The sequence below is a fragment of a genome, unplaced genomic scaffold (genome assembly GCF_019419815.1).
Source record: "Pyrus x bretschneideri cultivar Hongxiangsu unplaced genomic scaffold, Pyrus_bretschneideri_v1 Contig15, whole genome shotgun sequence".
Taxonomy (NCBI): Eukaryota; Viridiplantae; Streptophyta; class Magnoliopsida; order Rosales; family Rosaceae; genus Pyrus; species Pyrus x bretschneideri.
In genome coordinates, this window is record NW_025999446.1 from 4,606,067 (window position 1) to 4,624,161 (window position 18,095).

The window sequence follows — 18,095 nt, forward strand, 5'->3', positions numbered from 1 at the left end:
TATCCCCCAACACCCCACCGACATAGACGGGTCAAACCCCACGTCCCATACACTCATCTCCACTAATTAATAAAACACTCATTGTCAACCAAAATCCTATGTAATTACCAGTTTAACCCTCTAATTAAAACAAAATGTGAATGAGAAATATGGGGCAAAAATTTAATTTCACACAACCACTAATTAATAAAACACTCATTGTCAACCAAAATCCTATGTAATTACCAATTTAACCCTCTAATTAAAACAAAATGTGAATGAGAAATATGGGGCAAAAATGTAATTTCACACAACCAAATTTTGCTGTTTTTTTTTCAAAGCCTCACCTACATGTAATCCTAACATATATCTAATTATATATATATATATATATATATATATATATATAACTTTCCACTCCCACGTTCTTTATCACTCCCTTCCTCTCTCCTTCTATTTCAAAAACAAAAATAAAAAATTTTCTCACACACTTTGTGTGTACCCATATGCTAGTGCAGTTTATAAAAACCACCTCATCTCTCTCCACACATGTTTTTCTCTTGTTAAAAACAATTTGATCTTAACTGCCACATGATGGCTAGTGGTAGGGGAATTCCTTTTATGGCCGTATTCCATACATTACGTTATGTGTTCAATTTATAGCATTAGTGAATAGCACGATGGTAATCGGAAAAAACTAAAATACTTTTGTAAATTTTTCTGGCTTTTAAAAAAATGGACCGCCATCAATTAGTCACCTCTTAAAAAAAAAAAAATCAATTTGTTCTATTTTTTTGTTGGACTTCCATTTTCCAACCCCCAAACAAAAAAAAAAATGCAGTTTTAACTAACAAAAAACAAAAAACAAAACTAATGGAAAGATAAAACTAGTGTCAAAACAAAACAAATCAGAAAATTACCCAAAACTTCAACACCATTTCAAAACTTAAATAAATTCTAACATCCTCATAACACAACCCCATTGTTCTCCATCCTCTCCATCTTTCTCTCTCCCCATCAATGCCCTCCAAGTCCACTTTACTAATCTCCACCTTTTTCCTCCTCTTCTTCCTCTCCACCACCACCACCACAACCGTTCAACTATGCTCCGCCTAAATCCTCGAAAACAATCTCGACCATCCTCAATCCGACTTCGACTGCACCGGTCGTTGGATCCACATCTGACGGCTCTCCCCGTCCTTCAACTTGGATCTCCTCTCCAATTGCTCTGACTACGCTCTGTTCGACGACTTTTGCCCTAACTTAGCCAACAATGGCCTCAGCCAGAAAACCCATAATCTCTCTCACAGCTGGTACTGAACCGACCCATTAATGTTGGAGCTTATTTTCCATCGTCGGATGCTCGAATACCCATATCTCACCTCAGATCCCTAATCTGCTGACGCCTCTACCTCCCCTATTACGCCGGCATCGACGCCCTTCGCTATCTCTACGGCCCCGATTACAATTCTAGCTCTAAGCAAGGCCTCAATTTGTTCGATTTTTTGACCTAAGACGACCTAGTTTCCTGGTATAGGCACATAGGTCAAGACCATTTCTTGGTTTTTGCCCGACCCACTATGGATTTCTCCCAGCCGTTGGGGAACGATCTGCCGCTTTGGGGGACTTCGCTGCTTGAATTGCCGCAGTTTTTTATTGTCACCGCTCTGATGGTGAAGGTGCGTGCCTGGCCATGGCAGGAACACGATGTGCTGTTATGAATTAGTGTTATGAATTGTGCAGGGGTTGTTAGATCTAAGGAATAAGATATTGTAAGGGAATTTGGGCCAAATTGTAAGGGGCTTTTGTATTTGGGCTTAATTGGGATAACTTAGGTCTTTAAGGGAGTCCATTTGATTATTTTGTTAACTGTCCAGTTGGCATACATGTAATGTGGAAAACGTGTACTAGCGTGAGGATATATGCCAGTCTAAATTAGTTGTAACAATATCAATTTGAAAATTAATAGTATATTCTCTCAACTCTCTCTTCCTCTCTCTTCCTCTTCCTCTTCTTCTTCCTTTTCCTGTCTCTATTAGCCATAGCCATCACTGCATTTGCAGGTTGAGACCTTGTTGGTCTGGGTTTTATCATTGGTATCACCCATACAATCGCTGGTTTTCCTTACTATGCATGCCCCGTTACACAAACATTACTCGCTTCAACGACATGGACGCACGTGTTTCCTCCATCGAAGCTTCCCTTGCGGATCTTCCTTCTCTCATTGCTTCGGCGGTTAACACTGCACTCAACTCCAAAATTAACTTTCACCTCAACAATCGTTTGCCTCTCTACTTCGAACAATTTCGCTGTGAGATGAGTTGTTCGCGCGTTGGCGAAGGTTTTTCTACTCCATTGAACATCGATTGTCAATCGCCACATGAAGTGGATCAGCCGCCACCTCCTCGGAGTCCTCACTTGGGTGAGGGGGGAGCTCTACCACGTTTGCAGTGGTGTCCCCGCCTCGACTTCCCGCGATTTGTTAAAGGTGATGACCCCCTTGCTTGGATCTACAAGGCAGAGCAGTTCTTTTCATTTTACAACATTCCAGAAGCTCACCGAGTTTCACTGCTTCTTTCTATCTTGAAGGTGAGATTCTCAACTGGTTTCGTTGGTTGGATTGCTTAAATACTACCCCTACTTGGTGGGAATTTACTAAGGCTCTGTGTATGGAGTTTGTTCATTCGGAGTTTGAAGATAGTGATGAAGCACTCTTTAAACTTCTCCAAATTGGTAGCCTTTGTGACTATATCTCGGAATTTCAACGTTTAGCCACTAGATCGCCTGAAATTGGCCCGATCTTTCTTAAGAGTTGTTTCATCGGAGGGTTGAAGAAGACTTGCGGTTCGATGTGAAGATATTGAAACTTGTTAGTGTCCACGATGCTATTTCTTTAGCTATGCAATTAAATGCCAAATTCACTGAGCTCAAAACCTCTACTCCATGACCCACTGTTCCATTCAAACCACCAACCACTACCTTCACTCCTCTGCCTCACACTACAAATCGATCAGGTACCTATCCTATAAAAAAATATCCCCCGCGGAGATTTAGAAGAAACGGGAATGAGGAGAATGTTGGTTTTGCATTGATAAATGGGTCTAAGGGCATAAATGTGGCTTAAAACAACTTCTAATGTTGGATGTCTTGGATTCTGATGTGTGTGACTTGCCTACATCTGAAGAAATTGGTGAGTGTCAACACATGGAGCTCAGTTCATGTGCCTTTTATGGCACTGGGGATAGCCAAACATCTCGTACTATGAAGGTTGAAAGGGTACTTAATGGGTACAGTGTTAAGATCTTGCTTAATTCTGGAAGCACTCACAACTTGTGGATTTTAAGTTGTTGAAACAATGGGGACATATGGCCTACTCGAGACTTTGAGGTCATGATCGCATATGGTGGCAAGGTGCGCAGTTTTGGTTGTTGCAAGGCTACTCCACTCTCATTTAGGGATGGGGTATAATTGTAAGGTTGATTTCTTCTCGTTGCCATTGGGAGGTTGTGGTGTTGTCCTCGGTGTACAGTGGCTCTCCACTCTGAGCCCAATCCTGTGGGATTTTCAGTTATTAATACTGGAGTTCACTAAGGATCACCACCAATATAAATTATCTCACACTGTGACTCCACTTTAGCTAATTCAGGAGACATCTCTTCAGTACATTGACAAGGAGTTAGGCAGCTCTAACTTGGGGCTCTTCCTATATTCTATGGAGGGTAAGACATTGGAATCATATGACTTAAGTACGGAGCAATTGCATGAACTTCTGCAAGTGTAGGGACAATTTGATGACATTTTTCAAGTTCCTACTAAACTGCCACCTTCTCGAGCCTATGACCACCACATCCCTCTAGTGCAAAGAGCTAAACTACCAAATATTAGACCATATCACTATGGTCCTTTACAGAAAACTGAAATTGAGAATGCTGTTCAAGAGTTTTTGGCCGCAGGGTTCATTCGCTAAAGTCACAGTCCTTTCCCATTTTCGATGCTCTTAGTTAAGTAGAAGGAGGGCAGTTGGAGGATGTGTATCGATTATAGTGAGCATAATGCCTTGACCATCAAGGAAAAATACCCCATACCCCTTATTGATGATTTGTTGGATGAATTATATGGTGCTTGGTACTTCACTAAGCTTGATTTGCGATCTGGATACCACCAGATTCTGATGCGCACTAATGATGTGGAAAAGACAGTGTTTCAAACTCACGAGAGGCACTACGAGTTCTTGGTAATGCCCTTTGGCCTTACCAACGCTCCGACCACTTTCAAAGCTTGATGAATGCTATGTTCAAGCCTTATCTCAGGAAGTTTGTGTTGGTGTTTTTCGATGATATTTTGATATATAGCAAGAGTTGGCAGAATCACTTACAACACTTGTAGGTGGTGTTGGAAGTCATAAGGGCAAACCAATTGTATCTTAAGAAATCCAAATGCTCATTTGGACAGTCAAGTGTTAAATATTTAGGCCATATCGTGTCTCACCAAGGGGTAGCAGCTGATCCTTCTAAGTTATCAGCCATCCAGAAATGGCCTACTCCTAAATTTGTCAAGGAGTTGCTAGGCTTCCTCGGGTTAATGGGGTATTACAGAAAATTTGTCCCGGGGTATGGTAAGATATGTCAACCTTTATATCAGTTGACTCGAAAAAAACTGTTTTCATTGGGGGTAAAGAAGCTTCACATACCTTTGTGACCTTGAAAGCCATCATGGTGTCCCAATAGGTATTGGCTCTTCCCAATTTTTCTCAACCTTTTGAATTGGAGTGTGATGCATCGGGAAGTGGCAATGAGGTTATTCTTCAACAAGGAGAGAGACCCATAACATTCACTAGCCAAGCCCTTGGTCCTCGAAACCAAGCACTCTCCACTTATGAAAAAGAGTTAATTGTTATAGTGTATGCAGTAAAAAAAATGGTAGAATTACTTGCAATGGAGACATTTCGTAGTACAAACAGACCACAACAGCCTCAAATACTTCTTAAGTCAGAGAACAAGCACTCCATTCCAACAGAAGTGGGTTTCAAAACTTATGGGGTACGACTATGAGATTTAATACAAGCAAGAGTCTCAAAACATAGTGGCTGATGTCAAGGTTTCAAGATGCACCTTTATTACAGGAACATAACATGAAGACTCCTACGAACAGTGAATGTGTTGTTATCTCTTACCCTTATGCGAGTTGGATGGATGAGTTGAGAAGAAGTAGTGAAAACGATAAGTGGAATATGGAGAAGAAGAAAGAATTGATACAAGCTCAACATAATGGTTCTAGTAGTTTGAAGATGAGCCAATACTTCCTTGACAATGGGTTTCTTTGCTACAAGAAAAGAATTATGTTAGGACCTGCTTCTGAAAGAAGATCTAAGATTATTGCAAAGTACCATTCAACCCCATCTGCAGGTCACCAAGGAGTGCTTAAAACTTATCAAAGAATTATGAAAGGATTCTATTGGAAGGGAATTAAAAATGATATTCAAAAGTTCATAGCTAAATGTCTCACTTGCCAACAAAGCAAAGTTGAGGACATCTCACCCCGAGGGTTACTACAACCACTTCCAATACCCCAGAGAGTTTGGAGTGATATCAGTATGGACTTTATTGTAGGCCTACCTAACTGCAAGGGCAAGACTGTGATTTGGGTGGTAGTGCACAGACTCTCCAAGTATACTCACTTTGTTCCAATGTCACATCCATACACTGCATCTTCTGTAGCACAACTCTTTATAGAACACATATTCAAGCTTCATGGAATGCCTAGTTCCATTGTGAGTGATTGAGATTCAATCTTTTTAAGTGTTTTCTGGAGGGAACTTTTCAAGTTGCAGAATTCTAAGTTGTGTATGAGCTCAAGGTATCACCCTCAAAGTGAAAGGCAATCAGAGGTGATGAACATGTGCTTGGAGACTTACTTAAGGTGTTTTGTAGGAAGGCAGCCTAAGAAATGGTGTCAATGGTTACCATGGGCCGAGTGGTGCTTTAACATTTCCTTCCACACTTCCTCAAAACATACTCCCTTTGAGATAGTATATGGGTACCCTCCACCACAAGTAATTCCTTATGAGTCAGGCACTACAAAGAAGTAGGAGCTGTGGAACAGGGATTAACGGACAGGGATAAGGTGTTATTAGTGCTGAAGAATAATTTGGAGGTAGCACAGAATCGAATGAAGTAGTACAGTGACAGGAAGAGAACTGAAAGGCATTTCGAAGTGGGATGATTTGTTTATTTGAAGCTGGTGCCTTATCAGTTACAAGCTTTAGCACCACATAGCTACGACAAGCTACAACCAAGGTACTATAGACCCTATGAAATTGTGGATAAGGTTGGATTGGTTGCCTACAAGCTTAAGTTGCCTACTGAAACAAAAATTCATCCTGTCTTCCATGTAAGTTGCCTCAAAAGACATCTTGGACCAACCATCACCCCACAAATTGAACTGCCTTAGGTTACAGAAGATGGGTTGGTTCATAGCATTCCCTAAGCAATACTTGCTAGAAGGATGTACAGGAAAGGCAAAGCTGCAAGAGTACAGTTGCTAGTGTAGTGGAAGGATCAGGAGGAAGCCAATGCAACTTGGGAAGACTTTGATGAGTTCAAGAACAAGTTTCCAGATTTTCCACTCTGAACCTTGAGGACAAGGTTGTTTGAAAAGGGGAAGTACTATTATGAATTGTGCAGGGGTTGTTAGATCGAAGGAATAAGATAATGTAAGGGAATTTGGGCCAAATTGTAAAGGGCTTTTGTATTTGGCTCAATTGGGATAACTTAGGTCTTTAAGGGAGTCCATTTGATTAGTATGTTAACTGTCCAGTTGGCATACATGTAGTGTGGAAAACGTGTACTGGCGCAAGGATATATGCCAGTCCAAATTAGTTGTAACGATATTAATTTGAAAATTAATATTATATTCTCTCAACTCTCTCTTCCTCTTCCTCTATCTATTAGCCATAGCCATCACTGCACTTGCAGGTTGAGACATTGTTGGTCTAGGTTTTATCATGTGCCTTATCTGACATCGTTTCATCCGCCCAATTTGTCCTTATTGGAGATGTGGTTGCAACAGGCTAGGCGGTCCCACCGCACCACGTTTATGATGTTCGCCGGCGGCGGCGGTGTCGGAAATAATCCGAACATTAGGAGGAGTATTAGGAACGAGTGCGAAAACAACACCAAAGCAAATACTGCAACGCTAAACAACAATTTGGGGAGGTTTGGAAGTGGGGGTGCTGAGTACACAAAGCTGTGTGACATTGTGGATTGCTCCCATGGGATATGTGAGCATGACCCAATTAGGTTCATGAGGCCAATGTTGCAGGCTAGTTTCTGCTTGCAACCTCCGGGTGACACCCCGACGAGGCGGTCCACATTCGACAGCATTGTGTTTGACTGCATCCCCGTATTCTTTAAGGACTAGTCTGCCAAAGCGTGGTACGGGTGGCACTTGTGGATGATCAGTACAGAGAGTTCTCGGTGTTTATACCGAAGGAGGATGTGGTGTTCAAGGAAACTAGGGTTTTGGATGTGCTTAGGAGCATTCCTAGGGCTAGAGTTAGGAGGATGAGGGAGAAGGTGTTGGAGATGATACCAAGAGTTATGTATAGAAGGCATGGGAGCTCAATGGGATTGAAAGCTAAGAAGGATGCTTTTGATCTTGCAATTGATGGTGTTTTGAACAAGATTAAATCTAGGGTTCCAGTTCAACCTAGGTTTTCCCTCAATGACCCACTTGAACTTTACTTTTTAAAATTTTTTCCCCTTTCTTGGCATTTAAGTTATTGTAATTATTGATTATGTTGTACATATATTTAGTTATTATGCAAGTGCAATGCCACTTGATTAAAGTTAAAACACTACATTTGGATGAAGGAAATAAACTTAGAATTTTGTCAAAAGTTAGAATTTATAAATTGACATGCATCAATTCCTTTATTTGGATTCATAAACATAGAAATTTAGAATAAAAAAAAAAAAAAAAATCAGATTTTGAGACCTCAAATTCCTAAGTTTAAATTCCATATAAATAGATGTCATTTTTAAATAGGAAAATTAATGAAAAAATTTGAAAACTTTGAGTTTTAATGATAAGAACAAAATAAATGGTAAAGTGAATAGTACCAAAATTGACTTTTTAAGTGTAAAAATATGATTTTTCATTAAAACGAACAGTACCGTAGATTTTTTGTTAAAACTCCCTTTTTAAATTTCTATGAGTGAGAGTTTAAAAATAAAAGATTCCAAATTCAAATTCAATTATTTTTTTAAGTTCATCAAACAAGAAAATTCACAAATTCTAAAAAATAAAATTCTGTTATTTCAAACTTTCTTAATAATCTTAAATTTCTTCATCCAAACAAAATGTTCGTAAATTTGGATTTGGCCAAATCAACTAGAGCAATGTGCTCCGCTGTCCCCAAGTTCAAATCCCGACCCTTGGATGATTAAACTTCAAATTAAGCTATTATCATATTATTTGTCAAAAACAAAAGTTTTGAAGCATGCTCAATTCAAACATGAGATATAGAGTAGCTGTCTTCGTTGCAGCATTAGAATTGTTATTTTAGCCTTGGCTTGTGACTCAAGAAACAGAAAACAAATTGGACCGACGAAAAACAATACAATCTTATTGAGGGTGCCAAAAACTAAAGAAAAACAAATGAATGGGCGCTGATGGAGATTTGATGCAACAATACCTAATACATTTGGAACGTGATGCAAGAATTGCTAAACCACGCTTCATACGGCTAGGATGACGTTCATGTTCTGTATTGGCAGGAGCTGAGGTTTCGAGTTTCAACCCCATCTGAAAATGGTAGAAGCCCAAGTCAGACCTGCTCCAAAACCGGCAGCTGCAATAGTATGGCCTGGTTTCACCTTCCCGCTTCTCACAGCTTCGTCCAATGCCAACGGTATGGAACCAGCGCTCGTGTTGCCATAGTTTGCCAAGTTTGAAATCACCTGTTCTGATGGGATTTGCAAGCGAGTAGAAACCGCATCAAGGATCCTCTGGTTTGCCTGCATTATTGATTTGTCATATCAGAACAAAATGTACTACGTCGCTTGTTTGCGAGGAAAACCTTAGGTCATTAAGAAGCTCCCTTGAAGTGCTACATTCGTTCAAACTTCCCATTACGAAGAAAATGAAAATGTAAGCATTATTTCTCAATAGTGTACCAGTTTAGTTCAATGGACATTTATGACAGGCTGGTATAGTTTTGGGAGTAAAAAATTATTAGGCTGAAGTTACTTGCCGTATGTCTATTTTCCATGCCTAAATATTTTCTGAAATTAAACGTAATGTGGGAAAGAAATTGTAGTTAAATGATAATCGGTAGCTATAATTGACGGTAGAGCAGAGAAATCGTTTAATCAATAAAACCTGGGGTAAGCTTTCCCAAAGATATCATTCGTCATACCTGATGGAGCAGTAACCAATCAATGCTAGATGCAGGGAGACCAGCCTTTGCAAGGGAATACTCAATTGACTGTGGCACAACACGCACAGCAAAGCGAAAGACCTCTTTACCATTCATTTGAAGGCAGGAATATGAAGCTTGTCTTGGAGGGAAGCCTAGGACTGAACCATTAGAACCCAACTCATCGTCTGTTTCATTTTCATTCAAGGCGGCATTTAGATGTCTGCAAAGAGAGTGATCAGTCAGTATCAGAAAAATACTTTACTTGCTGAAAAGGTGCATAAAACAAACATAGAAATCGAGAAAATGCAAACCTGTATCCTTCACCATCACTATGCACATCAAAAGAAAGCAAACCATCATCCTCACCATCGCAGGCCTACACAATTATGAAATTTCTGCTAAGTGCAATGAAATGTGTAGAATGAAATCTTTGCTAATAATTTATTCGATCCATTCTGGAAACGACAATATTAAGATAGTATGGTATGAGTTTCTGAAAAATGGAAACAAAATTAACGCCAAATAAAGCAAAGTCCAAAGTTAGAAGCTGAGAGGGACTTCGATGCCGTTATATAGAAAACCAGTGCTTAGATATATGCCAAAAATTCATTATGCAACGTAAACACACCTGTATTAATACAGCCCCAGCAGCATCCCCGAAGAGAATACACGTTCCTCTATCGGTCCAGTCAACGATCCGAGAAAGAGCATCAGCCCCAATAACAAGAACATTTTTAAATCCACCAGCTGCAGTTTGCACAATATAGTTTAATCAATTAAACATGGGAAATAACAGCGGGCATCCTTAGAGCAAAGTAAACCAAGTTGTTACCCTTAATGTGACAATACGCTGATACTAGACCCAAAATAAATCCACTACAAGCAGCTGTAATATCATACGCTAAAGGATTCCTTGCGCAGCCGAGTGCTTTCTGAACCTGAAATTACAATATAATACAAATTGAAAAAATGTAAGCATTTACTGTATTAATTAAACAACATAAGCACTAAGAGTTTGAATTTTTGCTCGAGCATTCATTAAATTGCGAAGCTCAACATCAATATTTAGCTCCACTTGCACTACACAGGGGTTTCTAACATGCAAAATAGAGTAACACTCAGTTGTTCGTTCTATATCACGTGCAAAGTGTGATCAATATAGTCCAGTATAGTTCACGTGGTTGGTCAAAGTTCGTGCCATGGAAAAAGCATAAAACTATATAAGCACAACAAACTTAATCAATAAAATAACCTACTAGGAATATAAAGAAGAGACCTTCAAAAGCTACAGTTTTTAAAAGTCAGCCAGCGGTAGTTCGACCAAATACTGAACAAACCAAAAAAAGCATGTCACATCTAGTACAAAACTCCAGTCCAGTCCAGTTGAATCGCGCTAATGGGAACTCTTCTAAAGTTCTCAGACATAGATGCCCACAAGGATACAAGAATCTACTTCTGTCTGAAATAGAACCACTTTATAAATTAATGAAACTTGCAACGATCTGTTACTTTTTATTTTTCTTCTACATAACAAATAAATACACACCTAGATAGATGAAATTTTGTTCATCACCAAAAGATTTATAAGCCCCTAAAAACATGGACAATAAAATATAATAAGAATCAATATTGGCAAAACAATCATATAATGCACACCTCTGTGAAGCTCAATCCCTTTTTTTTTTTTTTAAATCCTGACGACTTAATCACATACCACCCAATGATCTACATACCTTAGGGGCACAGCCAAAGATATCATCAGGCGTAGATGTGCACACCAAGATTAGGTCCACATCATCAACATCAACCTGTGCCATCTCAAGAGCTTTATGCGCTGCCTCGACTGCTAACATTGTCAGGCTCTCTTTGCCTGTAATTTTACAAGAAGAATGTCATTATATAGAATGGGTAACATAAAATATCCAGTAGACCTAAAAATGAGGACGAGAAAAGAGACACATATTTGACTAAAATCAATGTTCAGATAAAAGGTAAAAGCATTCAAATATCCAGTACAACATATGAAAGTCCTTCTTAGGCTCTTACACATCTTACACTAACAGCATTAATCAGGTCAAACCTCGCCATATGCTTATAGTTTCAGTTGTCCAAATAGAATGGTGAAGCCATAGTACCATGTAACAGATTTTGTTCAATACCGACAGAAAGAAGGTCATGCAAGCCGCTATCTGACGAACCTCATCCTAGGCAAGATTCAAATCGTCAACCTGAGAGGTCCAACAGATTGTTTCCTCTTGTAATGCAGTGCATATGCACCGCAAGTATGAGACTATGAAGCTGAATTTCCTAAGTTAAACTCATAGCATGCAATTTAAAAAAAGAGGCTCGACACAGGCTAAGCCACCTCAAACTGTTTACCAAATTTATGACATTATCATGCATAGAAAAGTATAACGTGACCTGAAATAACTCGTCGATTATGAATCCCAGTGCGAACAGATATCCATTCATCGTTAGTATCTACTACTTTCGCAAGATCGTCATTTGAAATCTTAAGACTGGGTACTGCTGAGCCGCATCCAATTAACTTGCAGCCTTTACTGACAAGCCTGAAATAAAATAGAAATTATTTAAGATCAGACAGATTATCATTTACCAGCTTGTATTCATACCCCCCATTTAACCAAAATGCAATCCCAGTACTGACAGTGGCTCTGGGCAAAGGCACTTTGTTTATTACATAAAACACGTAGCAGTGGCCACGGTCCAACTTGGGATAGCTTTAACCAAGAACAATTAGAATTAGATGCAGGAGACAATTTTAAAAGATCCGTCCAAAGCCATGGGCCACTGGTAGGAATTAAATTTTAGATTTTACAAAAACAGAAATAAACAACCAATTCATTCAGGACAAAGTTCAATAACACACTAGGCATTCAATAAAGGAATTTGGTAATTTGGTCATGTTCTACATTTAGCACCCTTTACCAAGCCATTAAAGAAGATAGCTACAGAGTGCAAAGACAATCCAAATGCAAGAAAAGGAAAAAAAAACCTTCATTTGATAAACAAATTTTTTTTTCTGGGGTTCATAAGATAACCAAACGACAATCGGCAAGAAAAAGTTAGTGGTAAACTGATAAGATAAACTTTTAGTTTTGTTCATGATTATTGCTTTTATTTCCCTTCCATCATCCAAAACATTCTCTTAGTTTAAGTGGGAGAGAGATGTCACATCCCGGCCCGGGGCGGATCACTTCCGGGGCCCGCTCCACCACCGTAGAACGATATTGTCCGCTTTGGGCTTACCATTCCCTCACGGTTTTGTTTTTGGGAACTCACAAGCAACTTCCCAGTGGGTCACCCATCATGGGATTGCTCTAGCCCCCTTCTCGCTTAACTTCAGAGTTTCTACGGAACCCGAAGCTAGTGAGCTCCTAAAAGGCCTCGTGCTATGTAGGGATGGGAATATACATTTAAGGATCACTTCCCTGGGCGATGTGGGATGTTACAATCCACCCCCCTTAGGACAATATCGTGCTACGGTGGTGGAGCGGGCCTGGGAAGTGATCCGCCCCGGGCCAGGATGTGACAGAGAGCAGACAGATGGCGAAGCCATCGGAAGAATAGTGATACAAGCAATCTTTAAAAACCAATACAAAACCTCATCTAGAAGTATCATCAAAAGGAAATCTAATATTTTTGCCAAATACTGATTCACCTAAGCTCATGCCTGTAATCTAACTTACATCAATGAAAACGCTTCTAACTTAGTTGCATCCTCTAGTTAGTCCTAAAATTCATTTGTTAAACAGTTACTTTACTATGCCATAATCATCTATGTATATGTATACTTCCCCAAATTTTAGCTTTAAATTGATTGTAGTTACTAAAAAGTCGGCTTGATTTTGGAATCAGTTGTAGAGGCTTCGTTGCTTAAGCCTTGTAAATCCTACTGCAATGGAGATGAATAAGATCATCCAATTCCAAATCCTTAGTGATAATATATCTGAACCAAAATTTAAAAACTTTGTGCAGCACAAGTTTACACATGGGAATTTATTCCCCATCCCTTTCATACAGAAAATGGCTATGCACTGGCATGCTATAGCCAACCATATCTTGAATCCTACTTATCGAAACAAATCTAGCATATACAAGTAAAACCACAAAGCTAAAGAACTTTATGACTAAATGCAAATCATGAAGCTTTCCAACAAAGATAATAAATCAAATGCAAAATCCAACATAGAAAACAATGAGGGGCAATATCACTAAAAAGAAAAAAAGAATGGAGATTGAACTCACTTGGGTGATCGAGATTCAGAAGCGGAAGCTCCAACATGCTTCTCTGCGCCTTCAAAAGTGCTGGAGCAGAATACCCTCTTGGAGATTCCCTCAGGAAAAGGAAACCCAGATCCAAAAATGCGTATTGAAGGCTGAATCTTCCTCCTCTGGCTAGGAACTGTAGGAGCAGTGAAGAACCCAGATGCATTGGTGGCCATTTATTTAAACCCACAAAGCAAAATTTCAGACGCACAAAAAAATATGCAGGGCTGGAGAGAGATTGAATTCAGCTAAATAATGAGAACCAGAAGACAGAGAGACAGAGAGGAAAAGACAACAGCTATGGCGGAGAGACAGAGAGACGATGGTATCAGAAGACTAGCCCTTCTTTCTTCGGAGGGTCACCTACACAAAATAGAAAACTAAAATCAGGATGAGGAATAAATAAATAAATATATGGGGAGTTAACTGTGAGACTTGGATCTTTGAGATGTTAAAGTGAAAGATTTTACAAACTTGAGTGACTGAATTGCAGAAAATGGAGCCTGTAAAGTTTGACAGAACCGAAGTGGAAGGTAAACCAACTTAAAGAGAGAAGAGAGAGGTTTAGTGGACGAATTTATACTCAGAACCTCAAGGATCCAACTAGGGGTGGGCACGGGCCGGGCCTGGCATTACAGTTTTCAAGATAGGAACTGGACCTTACCTGGCCCGGTTGAAACGGGCCAGATCCACGGGTACTTTTTTTTTTTTTGGTTATAGTTCTATTTATAAATGACAGATACAATTAACTCTAACGCTAGGGAACTACTGCACATCAGCACAGATTGAAGAAAAAAACACAGCAGCACAGCAGCTGCACAGATTGAAGAAAAAGAAACTGATGTTTTACAGCAACTGCACAGCAGCACAGATTGAAGAAAAGATAAAAAAAAAACAGCAGCTGCACAGATGATTAATTTGCTTATAAAAGAACCCATATTACTAATTATCTATTCACAACTCAAGTTTCATCCCCTCTATCCTCTAAATTTCACCACTCCATCCCTTGAGTTTTTGCATTTGATAGAAAACAATGGGTTCCAGTTTTGCACAAATTACTTTAGCAATGGTAATTACACTGGCTGGGGTTTCAACAATGGCTCATAGCCTCATACCACCTAAATCAGAAGACATCTGAACCAGGAATCATACTCGAATAAATTCATTAATTCGATTATTACTACTCTTTCATGAATACAAAGAAAATACACAAATTCTAATCATTTTTGGAATCAAACGAATACAAAAAATTAATTTTCGGAATTGAATTGACCAATATCGATTAAAATCCACATTACCTATTAAAATCTACAAAAATTTAAACCAACCCAATACAAATTTGTAATTAAAAAAAAAAACAAATTTATCTCATAAAATATAAAAGTGCGTCAGTTGAAATAAAAAAAATGGAAAGGAAGTACTTGGAGTCTGGAGATACTTGAGCAGTTGAGCTTATAATGCTTCCGTATACGAGTCCAAAGGAAAGGAGAATGCGGAAGCCCGAGCCAGCTGCAAAATCCTGAAGAACCCAGATCACCAATTAGATAAACAATTACCAAACTGGTCCAAAATTCACACACTTAACAATTCTTCCCCAAAATACATACTAAATAAAAAGAATTAGTTAGATCCGGAACAAAAAGAACACAAAAAATAGAAGAATTCAGCAAACAGTAAAGAATTCACCTGAACTGGCGGCGGCGATGGAGTGTTGGTGGTCGCGACGGCGGTGATGTCGTTGGGGAGGAGAGAAGGAGAATCGAGAAGATGGGTGGTGCGGGACCGCGGGTGCCTGGGTTCTCTAAGTCTGGGTAGGATGTCCAATGTCGTCGAGGAGAAGAATCGAAGAATACTCGATCAGAGAGGAGAGACAGTTGAGTGACATGAGTCACAGACAGCAGAGCGTGACGGCGAGAGACGGAGAGAGTCGAAGACGGAAGAGCGGAAGAACCGAAGAAGACAGATTCAGAAGAGTCGAAGTCGATCAGAGAGGGGAGACAGAGTAGAATAGTGTAAAATCAACGGTGAAGATTGGATGTTAGTTTCCTTTTCAATCTCGTCTGTCCATTTTGGTCTAAAAAGGGGCCGATCCGGGCCCTCTTTTTCTATACATCTAGACCTGGTCTGCCCCTAAAATATCAAGGGCCCGGCCTGGTTTGTCCCGTTTTCCCTATTAAACAATTGGAACCAGGCCAGACTCGCCCCGAACCTTAATTACTAGTCCCGACCCACGGTTTCTATACCCATTTGCCACCTCTAGATCCAACCGTATAATCCACACTTTATTACAACAAAAGCCAAAAGCCATCTGGGTTTTCTTCAAAACTTCAAGCAGTTCAATAGCAACTGAGATATGCCTTTCTTCTTCTTCAGCTCAGATCTGTAAGTTCTATGCTTTTCTCTTTCATTGACTTTTTTAAGCTTTATTAGTAGTTTCTTGAATTGGGTTAATGGGGTTCTCGTTTTTCGCTTCTTAGGTCGTGTTTGGTTGGTGAGAAAATGTAGGAACAGAAAATTAACCCCAAAGTTTCTTCCTTTTTCCCCTTTCATAGATTTAGTACTTGTTATTGCAAACCAATAACAGCTGAAATTGTTGAAGTATTAATAGAGATGGTTCTGTATGGGATACCGAACCAAAACCTTAGTCTCGATTCTCAAACCAAAATTTTCGATATTCTCAATTTCAAGACTGATCCCAAACTAAATTTTTGGGAAATCTCAATTTTCAGGAATCTCGAAATAGTTTCGGTATTTTTGTGACATCCCACATTGCCCAGGGGAGTGATCTTTATATGTATATTCTCATCTCTACCTAGCACGAGACCTTTTGGGAGCTCACTGGCTTCGGGTTCTATCGGAACTCCGAAGTTAAGCGAGTAGTGCGCAGAGCAATCCCATGATGGGTGACCTACTCAGAAGTTCTCGTGTGAGTTCTCAGAAACAAAACCGTGAGGGTGTGCTGGGGGCCCAAAGCGAACAATATTATGCTACGATGGAGTCGGGCTCGGGAAGTGGTCCCACCCGGGCCGGCATGTGACAATTTGGTATTAATGCCTAACCTTGGTCGTGGTGTGCTGACGAGGACATCGGGTCCCTAAGGGGGGTGGATTGTGAATCTTACATCGCCCAAGGGAGTGATCCTTATATGTATATTCTCATCTTTACCTAGCACGATGCCTTTTAGGAGCTCACTGGTTTCGGGTTCTATCGGAACTCCAAAGTTAAGCGAGTAGCGCGCGAGAGCAATCCCATGATAGGTGACCCACTGGGAAGTTCTCGTGTGAGTTCCCAGAAACAAAACTGTGAGGGTGTGCTGGGGGCCCAAAGCAGACAATATCGTGCTACGATGGAGTCGGGGCCGAGAAGTGGTCTTACCCGGGCCGGGATGTAACAAGGTGACGAGCAGCAGACCTTGATTTTGGTCGGGGTGTGTTAATTTTGGGATAATTGGGAATCCCAAAATATTTTGGGGCTTTTCAGCGATGCAGAATAGCAACAAAGTGCCACTTACTAGATGACCCAGTCAAAGAAAACAGGAACTGACATAACATACAAGAGGACCCAATCAAAGAAAATAATTGTTCTGAAATGCAATATGCCACATGAAATGCAACTTTGTAAGGATTGTGAAAGCAGCAAAGCGCCACTTACTAGAGGAATGACAACTTCATTGTATTAGTGTAGTCTTATTCCATCCCCAACACAATCGACCCTTAGACTTCAAATTTTAAACATTCGTTGACAAGCAACCACTTATAACTCAAGAGGCTTAAATACAGAAGGTTCACAATGACCAATAAGTACAAACCATACAGTATTTGACAACTCTGCCAACATCTTGTACAACATTCTAAAAGTTCAGGTCACTCTTTTCTAGTCTAGCATGTTGGCATCACAAATGTGGGAGACAAACAATTCTAATCCATATGCCTATGTCAATGTTTCCTGATTACTTTATCCCACGCAAACAGTTATAATCCATAAGTTCTAAATAAGAACAGACATCGAACTTAAGTTAAAAGAACATAATATATAAGTTCTTGATTATTTTATCCCACGCAAACAGTTCTAATCCATAAGTTCCTGATTACCGTATCCCAAGCAATGAACAAAATATATTATGACTAGGTTAAAAGAATAGACATCTAACTTAAGTTAAAGGAATAGTTGTAAACAATTTCTTCATTGCCAACTAATCATGGGGTTTCAAGCATTTGGTAAATAAAACTCATCTGAGAAATTTACCTGTTGGTAAATAAAACTCCAACACAAAAGCTGCAAAAGCAAAGCAAAAGAGGGACCTTCACCAATCTGCAAAAACCCAAGAACCATTAGATCAATTAAATAGAATATGTGAAATCAAACAAACCCTAAATTTACAAACCCTAACCTAGAATTCGAAAAT

At 39.6% G+C, this 18,095-nt stretch overlaps 1 protein-coding gene and 1 pseudogene across 2 annotated transcripts; one reads left to right on the plus strand and one right to left on the minus strand.

Moving 5' to 3' along the window:
* Positions 1–406: 406 nt before the first annotated feature.
* LOC103966019 lies at positions 407–7,824 on the plus strand (annotated as a pseudogene).
* A 604-nt stretch (positions 7,825–8,428) lies between these two features.
* Positions 8,429–15,676, minus strand: LOC103965997 (3-oxoacyl-[acyl-carrier-protein] synthase III, chloroplastic-like). 2 transcript variants are annotated; one of them, XM_009379109.2, is made up of 10 exons: positions 15,377–15,676; positions 15,112–15,199; positions 13,670–14,053; positions 11,822–11,970; positions 11,134–11,270; positions 10,233–10,338; positions 10,029–10,147; positions 9,712–9,776; positions 9,398–9,620; positions 8,429–8,996 (listed from the first exon to the last, which is right to left on the minus strand). In XM_009379109.2, exons 3-10 carry the CDS (start codon positions 13,864–13,866, stop codon positions 8,775–8,777), a joined length of 1,218 nt encoding a protein of 405 aa, XP_009377384.1. In that variant the 5' UTR covers positions 13,867–14,053; positions 15,112–15,199; positions 15,377–15,676; the 3' UTR covers positions 8,429–8,774. The 2 variants fall into 2 exon arrangements, with proteins under 2 accessions (XP_009377384.1, XP_009377385.1); XM_009379110.2 differs by having other exon boundaries at positions 15,112–15,209.
* Between the last annotated feature and the right edge of the window lie 2,419 nt (positions 15,677–18,095).

Bases quoted from the DNA above. Each gene is read 5' to 3' on its own strand.
- LOC103965997 (XM_009379109.2), bottom strand. From the start codon at position 13,866: ATGGCCACCAATGCATCTGGGTTCTTCACTGCTCCTACAGTTCCTAGC. The intron at 11,971-13,669 runs GTGAGTTCAATC...ATTTTATTTCAG, and splicing joins TCTGAATCTCGATCACCCAA to GCTTGTCAGTAAAGGCTGCA. The intron at 11,271-11,821 runs GTCACGTTATAC...GTAAAATTACAG, and splicing joins TAATCGACGAGTTATTTCAG to GCAAAGAGAGCCTGACAATG.